Genomic DNA, 18,398 nt, shown 5'->3' with positions numbered 1-18,398 from the left:
ACCCGGAGGGGCGCGGGCCCCGGCGGCCGCGCTCCGGCTCCCGCTCCCGCCCCTGCTTTTCCGGCGGGAGCGGGGGGCGGGGTGCGGAGGGCAGCGAGGCCCTCGCAGTGCCCGGCGGGGCCGCCGTGCATGGCCCTGCGCAGTGGGGCGGGCTGTTTTGGCCGGGTCTGGCGCAGGGTGTCGGGGCTCCCGGACTCCTGGCCCCGGCGCTCCAGCAGCCTCCTGTGCCTGTCCGCCTTCTCGCCGGAGCCCGGGCCCGCGCCGCCCCTGCCCCGCCAGCCGCCTCGCGGTGGCAGCGGCTGTGGCGGCCCCGGCGGAGGGGGCCCCCCCCAGCCTCCCCGCCCCCCGCCTCCCCGCTGCTGCTGCTGCTGCTGCCGCTTACAACTTGGAGGCGGCGGCGGCGGCGGAGGAGGCGGCGGCGGCGGCCGCCGGGCGCTGCAGTGGGACGCGCGCGGCTGCGAGCCTGCGGGACATGCCCCCCGCGCCGGCTCCTTGCTGGCGGCCATGAAGAGGCAGAACGTGCGGACTCTGTCCCTCATCGTCTGCACCTTCACCTACCTGCTGGTGGGCGCCGCCGTCTTCGACGCCCTCGAGTCGGACCACGAGATGCGCGAGGAGGAGAAACTCAAAGCCGAGGAGATCCGGATCAAGGGCAAGTACAACATCAGCAGCGAGGACTACCGGCAGCTGGAGCTGGTGATCCTGCAGTCGGAGCCACACCGCGCCGGCGTCCAGTGGAAATTCGCCGGCTCCTTCTACTTTGCCATCACGGTCATCACCACCATAGGTAAGAGCTGGGCGCGCCGCCGCCCGGCTCCCCGCGTCCCGGGAGGAGTCCGGGGAGGCGGCTGAGCGCGCAGCGCAGGGCTGGGTGCGGGGCGCCGAGGGTTAAACGCCGCCTGTCGCCGGCGAGGGGGGTGGCCCTCCCCGCAGCGCCCCCTCCTCTCCGGGAGCCCCCCGCCTCTCCTGCGCCTCCTTGCCGGCCTCACCCCTCGCGGACCCCACCCGGGGCTCTCCTCCGCGCCGGTGTCTGGACCGGGCGTGCGAACCCGAAGCGAGCGTGCCGAGCCTGGAGGGCGGAGGCGCCACTTTTGCGAAGAGAGTGGAGCGCTAAGAATAATCCCGTAGCAGACACCCACCCACCCACCGCCCCGGCGCGGGCTGGGCTTCGCGGGGCTCCAAGCCTTACACTTACTACCTCTCTCGGAGTTGGAGAGGGCTGGCTTGGCACCCGCGGCGCGGAGACAGACTCAGATGGCCCGGGCACTGCTCTTGGAGCGTGGGAGGCGCTGACCCTCGCCAGCCTTCTCCGAGCCCACATCTCAGCCTTCCTCCCTCCAGGCTCCTCTTCTTCCAGAGCTGGAGCCCGGTTGTGCCAGGCCCCTGGGAGGAGAGTTTGCTGTTTGGTGATGTGGGGGGCGGGCGGGGGGGAGAGACTGAGGGGCTGTGACAGCCCGCTGAAAGGCTCTAGGAGGGCGGGGGCTGGGGTGGGGTGGGAACAGGACCAGTCCACCCCAGGGCTGTGACGGTGGGTGAGGCAAGTGTGCTTATTGCTGAGAAGGTGGGGAAGTTCTGGCCCGGTTCAGGGAGAGATGTACCATTTGGTACATCCTGTGGGTCCTGAGCCCAAAGGCACTCCCCACCAAGCAGTCTCTGGGAGGTTCCTAGGGCAGGACCCCCACTGAGGCCTAGGGGTTTGGAAAACTTGTGTCTATCACACTTTGAAACGTGTGGGAAGGATCAGGTCACTGCAGCCCAGTGGAGAGGGGGACCCCTCCCCACGGTGGCAGGAGGTAGGGTGGCATCTTTGCTTTGCAACTTGTCCCAGCGCGGCTCCTGGCCTCTCCATGGCCACCTCCTTGGACCTGTCGGGGCCACCGCGTTGGCTCACAGCCATCGCTGTTTTGCCCTCCTCCATTTATTTGTGCCCCTGCACCCTGAGCAAAGGCCTCCTCTTCCCCCATCCTCTCATCATCCCTCCTGCCTGACTTCTCTGGACCTCTTTTTCTGATTTTCCTTCCCCTTGATATTTTCCTTTCTCTGGAAAGCTCTGCATGCTGCAAAAACAGTATTTCTCAGTGCCATATGCAACAGGAAGCGCCAGCACAGGACGGCTTGTCTTTCCTTCTTGGTTGAAAAGACTTTGTAGAGAGTCATCTTGTTTGAAATGTTTAATTCATTGCTGTAGGTTTCTATGTTTTCAGAAGGAAATCGTCCTTCTGTTGTCAGCAAAACCAGCTTTGCTCCCTCTTGCCACACGCCCTTGGCCCTGTGGCCAAAACACAGAAAAGTCCTTCCTTTCCCACCCTGTGCTTCCAGCTCCTGAAAGGGCCAGCCGGCCAGCGTTTCTGTCTTTAAACTTTCAGCGTGAGCTGTGGCCAAGACACACATGTGTGGGACTGCAATCTAGTGGGGCAGGGGCCTGCTTGTGGGAATGTACCTCCCCCTCTCACCAGCTGACCGCCCTGGGGAAGGGGAAGAACTCATCATTCCCAGAAGGGCCTTGAGTGATGTAGACCCGAAACAGATGAAACCTGTGAGCGTGCAGGCCTCCAGGAGTGACATGAGCCCAGGAAACCTCGCTTGGGCTGGTCCTGAGAATTGAATTGCAGCATTGGTGAGATGGTGGTTGGAGTTACAAATCAAACCCAGAGATGGTCCATTTATCTGATCAGGTTCTTGTCGATTGAGTTGATTGATTCTGATTGGCAGTTCTGGACATGTGCTTCTAACAGTTAGGGCTCCAAAGAGAAAGAGTTGAGACATGGTGGCTGAGTGTATCTTAGCCAGAGGTGCGGGTAGGACTCTGGTCAGCACAGGAGAAAAGGCCGCTGATTACTGGGTGACTTTTTCTCAGTTCTTTTGTTGAATTTCAAACTGATTTTCCAGAAAGAAAGGTTGGAATACATGTGTAAGGTTAGGAAGACAAGACTGTCCTAACAGCGCTTCCCTGCCATGGAAGCCCACTGACCGGGCTTGGAACATGAGGCCGGTCAGACCTGGAAGACCGTGGCGCGCGTGGGGTGGGCTGGTTCCTGACTCCCAGCCTCAGTTACCCCCACCTGTAGGAGAGGTGTGGCTTGGTAACACCCACTGGGGTGACTGAAGGGCCAGTGGGCTCCCTCATGCCTGCAGCCACCTGGTACAGCGCTGTCTGCACTTAGTAGGTGAGAATCCGGGAATTTTTACATCAGCCTCAGATTCTCCCCTAAGAAGCTGTTTAGCTCTGAAGAGCTTGCATTTGCAGGAAACCAAGCACCTTTCTAGTTATTTCTGTTTGTTTTCTTTTTTTTAATATAAATGTAAATTAAGGTGCTTCTAGGCCTAGAACAACACCCAGCCCCAAGCCAGGCCCTCTGAGGAGCCGTCTTCTATCCGGTGGTGATGTTGATGAGTCACGTGCGTCTTCGAGGGGTTCTTTTTCATCTCACCTTCAGCGGTTTCTTGAGGCTGTGTGCTCCAGCTTCTAGTTCCAGCCTCCGAGGTGGGGCAGGCGCTACCCGCACTCACTCTGCTGATGAGCCCTGCTTTCCAGATGAATGCACTTATTAGCGCACTTGGTGAAATGGATTTTAAGAACACGTATAATGACCACTTTGCCTTGGATCCGTGGCCGCCGTCTCTGTAAGAGACTTTGCTGGGCTCTCATGCCGACCACAGCCCCTGCTGTCCCGGGAGGCCCGGACTCAGCCCCCTTTGTCCCGAGGAGGGACGAGCACAGGTCCCACTGGCTTTGAGAGGGCAGACTCACTTCCGTAGTTGATCTGGGTCTGGGAGCCGTCTGTCCCCGCTTGCTGCTTTTGAGGTCTGTGCCACTTGTAGCTACTGCCGAGTAGATCATGTTGTTGGTTCTAAATTTGGCAAGCCCTAGGCCTTTGGAACTCTCCATCACATCAAGATGAAAGTCCTTCTGCACACCCTGCCGTGCCTGCCTGATTCGCAGGAGGGTTGGATGCCCTCCCACCCCACTTGCTGGGCTGTCGGGAGGAGCGGTAGGACTAGGCCTGGCAGGGCTGTAGAGTGCCCGGGCTGAGTTGCTCTGCCGGGGCTAAGGCCCGGGTGGGGAAGGAACCCCAACAAACTTGCACTCTTCCTACGGAGGCGCTTGAGGCCAAAATTGTGTCCCACACTCAGCTACTACACCTGACAGCAGCGGGAATCTCGACACTTCTCTTCAGACTCTTCACATCTGTGTTCTAAGCTGTTACCACCTTCGGGATCATTAAGGAAGAAACTGTGCTTAGAATTCTGATCTCATTTGGAGGATCTAAGAGGACAATTTAAAAACTGGTCCTCACAGGGGAAGGAGGGAGTGGAGGACGTGGTTTTATGTTTTTGCTGCTGTTTGGAGGAGGGGAGACTGACACGGGGGGGGATCCCCCTAGCTAAAGGCGGGGTGGCTGCTGCAGGAACCAAGGTGGTCGGCTCAGGGAGCAGGTCTCTGGCGGGGAGTGGGACGCCGTCCCTGCTCAAGGTCCCCTGAGAATGCGGTGGGACATCCCCTTTCCCCGCTCACACACAGGACCTTGAACAGCGTTCTCGCCAAGTGGAAAGTGTTTCCCGCGTCGTCCTCTCGTGCTCTTGGTGCGGTGTTCCATCCATAGTTTACACCCTCGCTGCGCTGCCCCTGCCTGGCCTGTGTTGCCTCTGAGGCTCTGGGACCATCTAAGATGATAAGATAAGATCTGGCCTTGAGGCAGGAGGGGGGCTGGGAAGCCACATAGTTGGGTACAGTCCAGAGGGAAGCGCAGGGAGAGCTGAACTCAGTTAACCCTTCCTGTGCGGCCAGCAGGCAACCTGGGTTGGTGAGCGTCCCCGTTGGCCCTTGTCCTCCAGGATGCTTGTCTTCCCCTCCACCCCTCACTGCCACTGCCCTCAGTGCCTCCTCCAGCTCCAGTGTTGTTGATGCCATTTATTCTGCCCCTGGGGGAAGTGTGTCCTCCCTGGCACCCTGGGTCCCATGCAGAGCCCCGCATGGAGTGGGCACCTCCAGGAGAACCCTGAATAGGAGCAGGACCCCTGAGTACAGGGCTTCCACACACGTCACCCCCGAGGAGGGAGGGAGCATCATCCCACTTTACAGATGAGCAAACTGAAGCCCAGAGGAGGCGGTGTGAACTGGGGCAGAGGGCCCAGAACTCTGTAGTCGGGATTTCCTCACTGCCAGCTCCAAGTACAGATTCCACCAGGAGCCACGGACAGGCCTCTGGGATATTCCATCTGTGTCTTTCTGCTTCTCCCTTTACCTCCAGCAATCCTGCTCAGCCAGACTCAGGTGGAGGCCTGGCCACCCCGCACACAGCGGGCTGGAGGGGAGGGCTGGGGTCTCCTTGTGACCTTCTGTATGGCAATGGGCTGGGTATGGCCACATGAGAGGCTGTGCTGAGCTCCGCCTCCCAGGCCTGCCCAGACCTGGCCTTGCTCTGTGTGGCCCTGGTCCTTCAGGCCTGTTTAACCACGTCCTGAGGGAGGCAGAGGGGTGGGTGCCCTGACTCAGGGCGACCTGAGAGAGAGATGGCTCTCCCGAGGTGTAGGAGACACCACCACGGTGAGGGCTTCGAGATGACAGGTACAATGTGAGGCCCCGTGTGTGGACACCTGTTGTCTTCATCAGCCTCGACTTTCACTAGCTGAGTCTGGGAAGTTCGGACAGGAGGTGAACCAGGCTTCCATGTGCATCTCCTCCCCTGTGGCCCTGTGTCCACATCTCCGCCTGCCCACCCCACGCCCTCCCTCTCCAAGTCCTCCCTGCACCTGTGTTCACACCTGTCCCTGCCCATCCCCATGCACCTGTGTTCACACCTGTCCCTGCCCGTCCCCATGCACCTGTGTTCACACCTGTCCCCGACGTCCTCCCTATACCCATGTGTCACACCCCACACACCCACGTGTGCACCCTTCTTTCCTCCATGCTGTCATTCGCTTACTTGTTCACTCACTCCTCATTGCTCGGAGCATTCACTCAGCTCTGTTCATGGCTCACGCTTTCCTGTATTGGTGGGATGTTACCTAGCTCCTCCCATGTGCAGAGTTGGGTGGGGGCTGCTGTGAGGGGGGAGGTGCATGGCACCCCAGCGGGCTCAGTGAGTGTTAATGCCTCGATGGCAGGGGGTCTTCAAGTTGTTCCAGCCTCATCTTCCCATCTGATCAGCTGATCCCAGTCACTTTTAATTTGAAAATTTTTAAGACATTTGTACGAAAAAGCACACCTATCACAAATGTATTGCTCAGTGATCCCTGTAAACAAACCCTGCCATGCAACCAGAACTGAGCTCAAGAGACAGAACATTGCCAGCCCCCCAAATCCTCCATCATCAGCCAGCCTTTTCTTGAATGCTTCTAGTGACAGGGAGCTCATTGCTTCCCATGTGATGAAGTACGTGTGCCTCAATAAATGTGGAGGTTATTGTGTGAAGTTCTGATGTGGGCCTCCACATGGAAAAGGGGTTTGCATGTTGAGGGCGGGCCTTCTGTCAATGGGCTGGCCAGTCTCCATGATGGTCACTTGAGGAGGGACCAGAAGGTCTCCATATAGAAACTGGAACTTGGGGGTCCAGACCTGAAAGAGGAGAGACAACTCAGCAGCCAGAGTGTGGTGGGTCTGGAGCAGGAGGCATGTGGCGTGGTTCAAGGTGTGATGGGCACAGGGAGCCAGGATGGACAGTAAGGTCCCGGGCACCTGACCTGTGCTCTGACTTACACCAGCTGTGCTAGAGGACCGGGGAAAGCACAGGAGGAAATGAGTGGAATGCTGAGATTAGGAAGCAAGGCCCCTGGGCTGGTGAAGCAGAGGCAGTGGGCACTCTTGAGAGAGTCCATGGGCAACGGGGTCTGGGATGTGAAAGCTTGGGTGAGGGTCTTCTCCTCCAGCTGGTGGACATCCTCCTCCTTGCCACCCATGCGCAGGGCCGGGGGTGTCTGATATTCACTTTCTTAAGGGGTTATGTTCAGAGTTTCCTTCTGCCTGTCCTCACTCTGGGACCTCTACTCGTAGAAAGTTCTCCCTTTCAAACTGAAGGCACTCTCCCTGTGGTTTAACAGCTCTCCGGCAGAAGGGCTGAGTAGGGCTTGGTTCCCTTCCTGGCTTGAAACAGTCTTGGGATTTTGGAGATGGTCCCAGGGCCCCTGAGTTTCTTTCGATAATGCCTTCATAAGCTGGGCCCCTCTCCTCTGAGCAGTTTTGGCACACGTGTGTGCTCTCCAAGTCAGGTCTGATCACGCAGCAAGAGCAGAGAATCACCTCCCCTGGTCTAGCACTATACTTCTGTTAATGCTCCCACTTAGTATGCCAGCTTTTCTGGGCAGCCTCCTCCCTGCACCGAAGAATTCTGAGCTTTTGGCCCCCTCGAACGTCTGTCGTCTGCTCCAAGAGAGCTCTCCTGTAGTCACTGTCTTGAAGTGGGGTGAACCCAGGCCCTGATGTTGATCTCAGAGCATAAAACAGTTATGTGCTGTGGAACCAGAGAAATAGATGATCGATGGAAAGAAATTGCAGCAGGGGAAGATGAGAAAATTTAGGAGCTCCGTGAGTGCATTGGCCCGGCTTGTCAGGACACCGTGAGATGTCTGCCCCTGGGCCTGGGAGACACAGAGCGTCCCCAGCTGGTGACCGTCTGTTGGCTCGGCCACCTTCCCAGCCATGCTCCTTCCTGGTGTCTTGGTCCTGAGCGAGGAGGGGGCCTGGCCGGGGAACAGCTGCTTGAAGGTGGGGCAGCCCCTTGCGCGGGCTTGTCCTGACCTGCCCTCACCCTTGCCACATTCCCAGCCCTGGGAGGGTCCCTGGGTGGTGGCAGTGTGGTGAAGGAGGGGGCCAGACCCAGAGGTGGGTGAGCTGTGGGCTGTGGTGGGCTGGTGGCCGTGCAGGTGTGCTCGGTGTGCAAGGGCCATGCTGGGCCTGGCGTGTGGAGAGCAGAGGGGCCCAGGGCTAGGCCCAACCTCTGGCCTCGGTCTTCCATCCGGAGGTGTGGGTCATGGGGCCGCCTGCCTCCAGAGCCTGAGTGCAGAGGGACTCAAGGGGCCGGCAGATCACGGGGGTCCCCTCGCCTCGAGCAGGACAGCTCACGTCTGCCTGTCCTCGAGGCCCCATCCTGGACACACCCCCTTAACCTGGGCTTCCTCATCCGTGAAATGGGGACGCAGAGCTTGGCGGCTGTGTGGAGCATCAGAGAACATTCCAGAACGTGCAGTGAGAGGCCTCCTCTCCCAGCCCCAGGCTCTGCTGTGATGACAGCGGCTGGCAGGTGCCTCCCGCCTCCCTGCACCGCACCAGCTCTGGGGCCCTGGGACCATCTCCAAATTCCCAAGACTGTTTCAGGACAGTAAGGGAACCACGCTTGGAGTGTCGTCATCACAGCCTCCCAGCCTGGCTCCCTGCCCACCCTCTGGGGGCTGTCCCACCCCAGCCTCTCTCCAGCCCCTGCCCCTGCAGGTTCCTGTCGCCCTGGCCATTGTGGGCGCTGCTCCGTGTCCACACCGCATTAGAGAACAACCCTGGAGATAGCAAACCTTCTGGCCTGCAGCAGAAGGAGGCTGCCATGGTGGGAGGGGGGCCAGGCTGGGGGCTTCTGGAATCATGGGGTCCCAGCCTAGGCTGTAGGTCTTCTCACCCCAGGCTTGTTGGGAAAATGTGACTTCCTGGGAGGCCACCCTCCTCCACCCTGCAGCCGCAGCCACAGCCACCCTTCTGAAGCCCACGCCACCAAATTCCGCTGCCACTGACTCCTTGCACCCCCAACCTCTCGGGTCAGAGCCAGGCCCACCGTTCCTTGCGCAGGGCACCCCAGGTCTGTGTGTGTGCAGCAACCTCCCCAGTGGACACCTGAGTGCCCAGGGCAGGGCTGGACGCCCACTGGTCTCGGGCTTCCCGGGGCCCCGCTCAGGGCACCTGCTGGGGGCCGAGGTTCACGCCTGGTCCCGAGAGCTGGAGAGACTTTGAACTGAGTGCTTAGGGGCCCTCTTCCTGCTTGGCTGGGCCCCGGGGCTACCGGGCAGGTGCAGGACACAGGCCCAGCTTCTTGAACCTCGGCTGTCAGTTTTAGGGAAGATGGCATTTTGGAGACCCATCTCGCTGATGGGGAGCACCTTTCTCCCGCAGCTCGGATGTGTGATCTCAGCCCCCAGGGCCACCACCAGTGACAGGCCCGTGTGAGTCTGCTGGGCACCTGGAGGGGAGAGACACCCACCTGCAAAATAGCCTGGGGCTGTCACGGTCCTGCCAGACATGCGGGGCAGGAGGCCAGAGGCCTCCTAGAGGCCAGTATCACTGGCCTTTGCCCGGGGCCGGGGGGCACAGGTGTTTGCCCTCTGCGGCGTGTTGTCATGGCACCCAGCCCTCCGCCCTGTGGCATCCTTCCTGCCCTTCCAGCCTCCCCCCTCCACCGCCGTCTCCCTCCACCCTTCCCTGGACACCCCTGGTGGGCCGCTCCCACCTGAGACCCTGCCCGTGCTGGTCCCCCTGCCAGGCTGGCCCGTGCACTCACAGGGCGCTGGGGTCCCCCTCGGGTCTGTCCCCTGACACTGTCGGGAGGTGACAGTGGGCCCTGTTGCTGTGCTGGGTCTGTGCACATGAAAGATGCTAGAGGGCTGTGGTCAGGACTCTCATCCCGGTGTCCTGAGCCCCAGGAATGTACTTGCTGGATGCTTGATGACTGACTGCCCGATGGACTATCCGGGACTAGACGTTAGTGAGTGTGAAGCATGTGCAGTGGTGTCTTTGGTCCCCATTGGCCACTTGTTGGAGGTGTGTGAGGGGGCAGGCATCTGGGGTGCAGTGAGTCTTGGGGTGGGCGAGACCTGCTAGGGGGTGAGGGGCAGAGACTGGCGCTGGCAGCTGCTGTGGATGCTGCAGCCCTGGGGTGTCCAGGCTGAGTGGGTCTGCTCCTGGAGCCCGGGCCCCCTGAGTCACTGTGGGCGCACGTCTGCCCCCTTTCTGTTCCCCCCACACCTTCTTACCTTGGTCTTCAGTGCAGCGGAGCTTGGCGGGGATCTGCCTGCTGGCTCTTGGGGGTTCCTTTGGGTACTTCCTGGTGCTCACTGGCAGTGTCCCTGCTTCTGTGGGCAGGAGACCATGACTGCTCATGATCCACGATGAGGATGGCACTGTGAATGCCGTGAAGAGCACAGGCTGTGCCTGGGACCCCGGCTCTGGTCCCCGTGTGACCTTGGGCCAGGGCACAGTTCCCCCCTCCCACCACGGACGTTTGGGGCTGGATGCCTCTTTGCGACTTCCCTGGTGGCTCAAACGGTTAAAGCGTCTGCCTGCAGTGCGGGATACCCGGGTTCGATCCCTGGGTCAGGAAGATCCTCTGGGGGAGGGAATGGCACCCCACTCCAGTACTCTTGCCTGGAAAATCCCATGGACAGAGGAGCCTGGTGGGCTACAGTCCATGGGGTCACAAAGAGCGGGACACGACTGAGCGACTTCACTTTTGCTTCCACCTCTTTGCAGTGGGGGCTGTCCTGTGCATTGTAGGACATGAGCAGCACCCCTGGTCTCCATCCTCTAGTTGCTGGTGGCAACTCCCCTCCTCACCCAGCAATGACAGACAAAAATGTCTCTAGACATTGCCATGCGGCCTCCAAAGTGCACAGTGTCCCCTGCCCTGCTGACTTCTCCTGCAGACGGGGAGAAAAAGCCACCTCCACAGAACGTGGTGGTGGGGTGCTGAGTGATGTGGCACGTGCACGTGCGCATTGGGTACCTGGGAAGTGGGTTCCTTCCGTCTGCCTGCTTCCTCCTTTCTGCCTGGAGGAGGCCACACAACCACCTAGGGTGGGCCAGGGTCTTTGGAGGGAGGTGACTCAGGCACAGTCCTGTGTGGAGGGGAGATGGGAGCTCAGATGCCCCTGGGGTGACTCACTCGGGGTGGTGGGAGAGGCGTTGGGGAAAACCACAGGAGGACACTCGGCCTCCCCTCTCCCCAGGCAGAAGCTCCCTCGCAGCGTTGTTCTGTCGTAGGGGGCGTGGATTCTGCTCCAGTCTAGCGGCGAGGCCCCAGGTGCGTCTGGAGGCTGCCCCATGCCTCTTGATCCTCACATGTGCAACATTGGGACTTTTTCTCTCTTGGACTCTGGTGACCGCTGGCGGTGCAGGGCTGGACTGGATGGGCTCTGACCGCAAGTCTCATCTGGGCCCCAGGAAAGGGCCTGACCCGGGATGCTGAGAGCTGTGGGGGATGTTCCCGCTGAGTCCAGTTGTCATGAGAGGTTTCTCAGTGTGAGCGCCATTTTCGGGGAGGCAGTGACCTCTTTGACCCCACCCCAAGTGCCGAGGGGCATTTATTTGGTCTAGCATCTATTTGGAACAAGTGTTTAGGCCAGAGGGATTCAACCACCAGTGAGCTCAGTGGATGCCAGTGTGTGTCAGTTCACAAAGTAGCTCTCATATGGCTGAAAAGGAGAAGTAGTGAACTGTGGCAAAGATGGTTTTATGAAGAGGGGGGAAGTTCCCCATCATTCCCCTGTGGTCGTGTGGTCACATGTGGGAATGGCTTTAGCTTTTCATGTTCACACTTTCATCTTTGCCCAAATGTGTGCCTACTGTTTCTGTCATTTCACCAGGATGAATCTCTCAGACACTGTGTTCAGCAGCCTGTAGCAGAGAGCCTAGGCCACAGTGACTGGACCAAACAGCAGTGAAAGAGTCTCGGGCAGGTCGTTGGGCTGATAGGGAGCCCCATGATGCCTGCGGAGACCCAGGCTCCTTCTGTCTTTCTGCCCAGCCAGTTTTCTCGGCTTCAGTCCTTAGGTGCCTCACAGCTCTAAGATGCTGCTCCATCTTAGCATCCAGCATCACCTCCAGCATCCTCTCCTGGCAGGAAAAAGAGAATAGAAGACAAAGGTGTGCACCCACTGAAGCCGCTCCGTTCTAAACAGATTTCCTGGATGGGCCTCCCAAGGACTTTTACTCACATCTCATTGGCCAGGAGTGTGTCTCATGGCCAACCCTAACTGCGAGGGAGTCTGGGGAGATACGACATGTTGCTTTTCAAGCTGAATGGATTCTGAAGGAGACGAAGGAGTAGAGATAGGTATTGGTATTCTTCCATGGTGTCTGTGGCATATGCCTAGCATTTCAGAATCCTTTAAGTTTACATCAGACACATCAAACATTACCTTGTATTTCTGCAGTCTTAAAGAAAATCTATTTTCATAGCTCCATATCCACTAAAGGAATGTATGATCATCTTTTTAATCACTTCTATATTTATAATGTTTTAATGTATATGGGGAAAGATTGAGGGCAAGAGGAGAAGGGGGTGACAGAGGACAAGATGGTTGAATGACATGACTGACTCAATGGACATGGATTTGAGCAAACTCAAGGAAATGATGAAGAACAGGGAAGCCTGGCATGCTGCAGTCCATGGGGTCGCAAAGAGTCAGACATGGCTTAGCAACTGAACAACAACAAATGTGTATGTGTCTTTTCTTTTCTTCTTGGCAATTATTGAACATCTCTGTGAGTGTGTGTGTGTGTGTGGATTCTGCTGGGTTTGCTGTCACGGTAGGGTTCCTGGGTCAGAGGGCACGAGCACCTGGTAGTGTTGTGTGTTGTTCTGTAAACACAACAGCATATGGTGCAGGGATTTTGCTCTCACTGCAATTGCAGCATCCCTCAGCAATACTGAAGGCTTTTTTTTTTTTTGATGTTCTTACTATTTCAGAACATTTTCCAAGTAATCTTTGTGTGGCCTGAACCAGGTCATGTGGGGTTGGAGGGCTGGTGTCCATAGCTGTGGACTCAGCTGGTCCAAGGGGGTCTGTGGGTTCAGTTGACACCCAGAACTCACAATCTCCCAGACACCCCAGAACCAGGCAGAGAGAGGGGAGCCAGTGAGCTTTGGCCCGGCTCCCAGGGTAGGAGGTTTTGCTTGATGATGATCTGATGCAGCCAATTGACTTGGCCACTGGAACCCTGAGCTGAGAGGCAGCCCCACTGGGGAAGAGGGCTGCGTGTGACCCATCAGTCACGTGGTCACGGGTATAGCATGGATGGTGGCGGCATGCCTGCCCACCCTAAGCTGGTGAGAGACAGAACTTCAGAGGTGGAGGGCTTTTCCATCAATATGCCTGGAGTCACATTTCTGTGATGACCCTGTAGCTTGTCCTTGGTATTACTAGTTTACAAGGCAAAGTCCCATCCACTTCTACCTTTTATCCACGTAACAATTCTGTAGCATGAGACCAGAGACGTCCAGTGGCTTCCCAAGGTCACACATGGAGTTTGGGACTTGAAACCCAGATCTCCTGCCCTCAAGCCCGACATTCTCTTCTTGATACCACTGTTTACCTGCCTCAGTGATTATTGCATCTGGTCCTACCCTTTGAGAGTGGATCATTGCTTGATACTCCAGTGATAGGGACCTCACTGCCTCACAAAGTTAGTAGGGAAAGGCAGGTGTGGGATCAATGTTAAAACAAAAGAAAACACAAGGTCTCTCATCTCTTGTCTCAGTCGTGCTGACCAGAGCACCCCAGGACAAGCTTAACTGCTAGTCCCTAGTCACCACAGTAGAGCTATCACTCAGAGAGTTTTGTTTTTCTTCAGACACCATCTCAATTAATTTCATGCTCTCCACAACCCTATCAGATGGATATTTTCATGTATTCCATTTTACAGATGATACGGAAGATCAGAGAGGTTAAGTAATTTGCCCAAGGTCACACAGCAGAATAGTAGCTAAGCCAGGAGTTATACTCAGGCAGTCTGACTATAGAGTCTGAGCTTATATCTGTTTGGTTGTACACTGCTTCTTTTGACCTTTTGTCTCAGTTAGGTAGTGGCATGTAACAAATCACCCACAAACCTAGAGGTTTAAAAGAGCAACCGTTTTTTTTTATCACTCACAGACTGTGGGTCAGCTGGGATTGGCTGCTCCAGAGAGCTCTGCTGGGCAGCTTTTTCTCACTGCTGGTCTGCAACCTGATGGGGCAGCTCTGTCCCAAGCCATTGTGTGTTTTCCTCTCGGTAATGGCAGAGGTGCATGAGGGCAGCAAAAGCAAGTGAGATGTCTCATGTCCTGACCCTGCTACCGTGCTGTCATTTCGGCCACATCTTCTCATCAGAAGCAAGTCAGGTGACGCAGTCCAGAGCCAAAGGGCCGGAGGTGTGCCTGCCCACGGTGGGGCCAAGGCCGGGGCGCTGTCTGCTCACCCTCCTGGCTGACCGACAGTCTGTCCTCACCCTTTGCTGAGCCCTCCTCGCTCTCATGCCTAGCTGCCTGGTGCGGTGGAGGGAACATACCTTTGGACTCTCATCTGGGTTCAAGCACTGCCCATTTCAGCGCTGTAAGGCGCATGCTGTTCTCTCATCGGTGAAGTGCCCAGTGTACCTCTACTCTTGGTGAAGCTCAGGCTGCACAGAGTACCTTAGACTGAGTAGCTTAAGCAACAGACACTTATTGTTATTATTTTTTTAAATTCTGGAGACCAGAAGTCCGAGATCAAGGTGTTGGCGTGATTGGTTCCTTCTGAGGCTCTCTCCTTGGCTGAGAGAGGACCATCTCCCTGTCTTCACATAGTCATACCTCTGTGGGTGTCTGTTCTAATCTCCTCTTCTTATAAAGACACCAGTTTCCCTGGTGGTTCAGTGGTGAAGAATCTGCCTTGCAATGCAAGGAACACTGGTTTGATCCCTGATCCGGGAAGATCCCACAGTTGTGGCAAAGCAACTAAGCCACAACTATGAAGAAAGTGCTCTAGAGCCTGTGAGCTACAGCTGCTGAGCCCTTGTGTTGCAGTTACTGAAGTCCATGCACCTAGAGCCTGTGCTCTGCAATGGGAGAAGCCACTGCAGTGAGAACCCCAGGCACTGCACCGAAGAGTAGCCCCCGCTCGCCGCAGCTAGAGGAAGCCTGCGTGCAGCAACGAAGACCCACCACAGCCAAAGAGAGACTCCAGTCACGGTGGACTACTCTGCCACTCTGGTGACCTCATGTTAACATGTGCATGCGTGCTAGGTCACGTCAGTCATGTCTGACTCTCTGCGAGCCTTTGGACTGTAGCCCACCAGGCTCCTCTGTCCATGGGATTCTCCAGGCAAGAATACTGGAGTGGTGGCTTACCATGCCCTCCTCCAGGGAACCTTCTGGACCCAGGGATCAAACCCACATCTCTTATGTCTCCTACATTGTCAGGCGGGTTCTTTACCACTAGTGCCACCATAATCACTGCTTTAAAGACCCCATCTCCGAATTTGGTCCCAGTCTGAGATGGAGACTTAGGACTTCAACATACAAATTTGGGGAGATACAACTCAAGGGACATGAGTTTGAGCAAACTCCAGGAGATGGTGAAGGGACGGGAGCCTGGCATGCTGCAGTCCGTGGAGATGCAAAGAGTCAGACATGACTGAGCGACTGAACAACAACGACAAATTCAGCCCATGGCCTAGGGCTGCCGGGAGCCTTGAAAGAGAAGATGGAAATGAAAGTACCTACCCAGGCTTACCATGCAGAATTTCCTGCACAGATGTTAGTTCTCTGCCCCATCACATGTAAGATAGTGAGTGTGTATCCTTATGGCCAAGGAGGTTTTGTTGCCTCACCGTCTTAAGTATTCCATCATTATTTTCAAAACCTGGTTATAAGTCGGGTTAAAAGGCTGCCATGGTAGAGTGGACCCAGCCTGGGGTGTGTCACCAAGAGCTCAAATCGATGCTCCACGTCTTACTGGCTGGGGGATGACAGGCAAACCCTTTCCCTGGTCTCAGCCTCAGTGTCCCCATTTGTACAAGGATCATTTGTGGATGATCCTTCAGCATGTTTTGAGGTATATGAGGTCTATTGCACAGAAGTAGAAGTTTGAAAGAATTTAAACTTCTCTTTTAACTGTTTTTTTTAAACAGGTAGCATGTGTTACTTCTTTAATTAAGCACATACATATTAATGTTACATTGTTGGTGTGATTATTTTATTATGATTATATGTAATATTGGGGATTCCCAGGTGGCTCAGTGGTAAAGAATTTACCTGCCAATGCAGGAGACGCAGGTTTGATCCCTGGGTCAGGGAGATCTCCTGGAGAAGGAAATGGCAACCCATTCCAGTATTCTTGCCTGGGAAATTCCAGACAGAGGAGCCTGGAGGGCTACAGTCCATGGGTTGCAAAAGAGTCTGACACAGCTTAGTGACTAAACAACAACATATAATATTAATAAATGAATTCTTATCTTTTAGAGATATTTACTGAAATATTTAAAGATCAGATGAAATGTCTGAGATTTGCTTCAAAATTTTCTGAATTGCAGAGGAAGTGGGTGGAGATTCAGGTGAAATAAGATTGGCCATAGGTTGTTAATTATTGAAGTTTTATTATTTGTGTTTGGGAGTGTGTATACTTTCACCCTCTACCTTAGTCTATATTTGAGAATTTTTATACTGAAAAACTTCAAGTATTGAGCAAAAACATAAAGTAGAAGTGGAAGTCTCGTCATTGTCTGGCCCCTCAGCCCCACTTCCAGGTGATGGCTGAGGCAGGTTGCTGAGTAGAATAGTATGAAACACTTAGCTCCCATGCAGGCTCTGGCCTGCTCACAAGTTTTCTTTAGCCCTCATGGTGCTTGAAAATATTTTAAATTAGTTGCCAACATATACTGATCTTAAAAACAAAAAAGAGTTCTTGGTTTTATTATATTACAGTTAGGTTATCTATCGTATTGATTTTTGCTTTTGTATTTATTAACTATTTATTTTACATTCTTTAGTTTTATTTTTCTTTTCTTCCCTTCACACCCTGACAGTTACTAGTCTTTGTGTTTCTTGAATAAATGTATCAGAGGCTATACATGTTCCTTTGCTTGCCACTTTGGCTGTGTCCCATAGGTCTCTCATTATCACTTATTTGTAAACAATTTGAAAATTAGTTTTTTTCTTGAGTCCAAGAGTTATCTGAAGTATGTGTTTTAATATTGTGCACACAGAGAGTTATACACATAAAGTTAGCATAGTGGTTACAAGCATGAGCTTTGGAGCCAGATTTCCTGGGTATGGAGCCAGGTTTCCTGAGCAAGGAAGAATCCTTGGTCATTTACTAGCTGTGACCTTGGGCTTTTCCCATCTATAAAATGAGGATAATGGTAGAAGTAATAGTAATAATAATAATTAAAATAATAATAATAAAATAGCCCACAAGTTGATAAAATTGTTAGCTATTCCATTCCAAACATTTATTGAGTGTTCACTATCTCAGGCACATTGCTAAAGCATAATTTCTATATTCTAATGTTTACTAGGCATTTTCTTTGTGGCTCAGTGATTGCTTTTTTGTAGAGTTTCATGTATATTTGAAAAGAACACCTATCTCTTTGTTGTGCATGAAGCTCTATGTAAGTCTGATAAATCAAACTTGTTTATTATATTGTTCAAAACCTTTCAAGGGTTACTATTAGTGATTATTGCCTAAATTGACCTGCATACATATTGCATTAAGCATATATACTATTTGAAATTATCATTATTTTGTTAATTTTTATGCCTTTAATGGAACGTGTGCTCTGTCCAGTTCACCACAGTCCCCATCATCATCACATAAGGTCACCTCACTAATTTGCTTCAGCTACTTGGCTTTAGAGACATTTCTGCTTGTGTCCCTGCCCTATAATCATCTGATTATCATTGTTATTAGGTCTACTTAATTTCTGAGGGAGACATGTTAGTGTCTCTTTCAGTGCTTTGTCACTGTAACTGTGGTTTGTCACTTTTTTGTATTTCTGTCAATTTTAGGTTTATGTATTTTGAAGCGATGTGGTTAGATGCATAAAGGTTCATATTTGTTATTTCGTCTGGGTGTGGAGATAAGCTTGCCTTTATACGACAAGCTTTTTAAAATTGTGTTTGATATTTTTGCCTTGGGTTCTTTTTTCCCTGATATTATTTCTGTGCCTGCTTTCTTTTATTAGCATTTGTTATATATATAAATGTAGGCGAGTGTATATGTATGTATATATATATGTCTATGTGTGTGTGTGTATGTTCATATTTTTAGCTTAACTTTACCCTTTTTCTTCTAGGAAGATTTTAATATGGCTTGTAACAAAATGCCCAAGAATAAGGTACAGAGGTCCAAGACTCTGGACTCTGTGTGTGATTCATGTATAGGATGGCCATGATAGAACATCTGGTTTACTTGGAGTTTCCTAGGGTAAAGGACAAAAAAGAAAAGACGTCAAATGTTCGAGCTCCTGTTGTAGAGCGGTTGGCACTAAATTGCACAAGAATTTGCTCTCGCGCCCTCACTGAGGGCTCACTGAGTCCAGTGTTGGTGTCAGGTCCATCAGTGAGGGCTCTGCTGAGGTGTGGCTGACCTGGAGGTAACCGGAGGACGTGGAGTTCCCAGAGAATGTCTGGGTGGAACGTCCAGGGAGTGACGGTGTTGGGCTCTGCGGGACTCTGTCCAGG

The 18,398-nt window shown here is 54.1% G+C and overlaps 1 protein-coding gene across 1 annotated transcript in view; it reads left to right on the top strand.

Moving 5' to 3' along the window:
* Positions 1 to 504: 504 nt before the first annotated feature.
* Positions 505 to 18,398, top strand: part of KCNK9 (potassium two pore domain channel subfamily K member 9) — a 93,071-nt gene continuing 75,177 nt past the window's right edge. Inside the window, exon 1 of the mRNA XM_081496690.1 lies at positions 505 to 787. Within this exon, the coding sequence (XP_081352816.1) occupies positions 505 to 787 (283 nt within the window). The remainder of the gene's footprint in view (positions 788 to 18,398) is intronic.

Source organism: Giraffa tippelskirchi, chromosome 6, assembly GCF_054371585.1.
Source record: "Giraffa tippelskirchi isolate mGirTip1 chromosome 6, T2T-mGirTip1v1.2.pri, whole genome shotgun sequence".
NCBI classification, from domain to species: domain Eukaryota; kingdom Metazoa; phylum Chordata; class Mammalia; order Artiodactyla; family Giraffidae; genus Giraffa; species Giraffa tippelskirchi.
The sequence above is the reverse complement of the archived record's forward strand: the minus strand, read 5'-3'. Positions and strand labels throughout refer to the sequence as shown.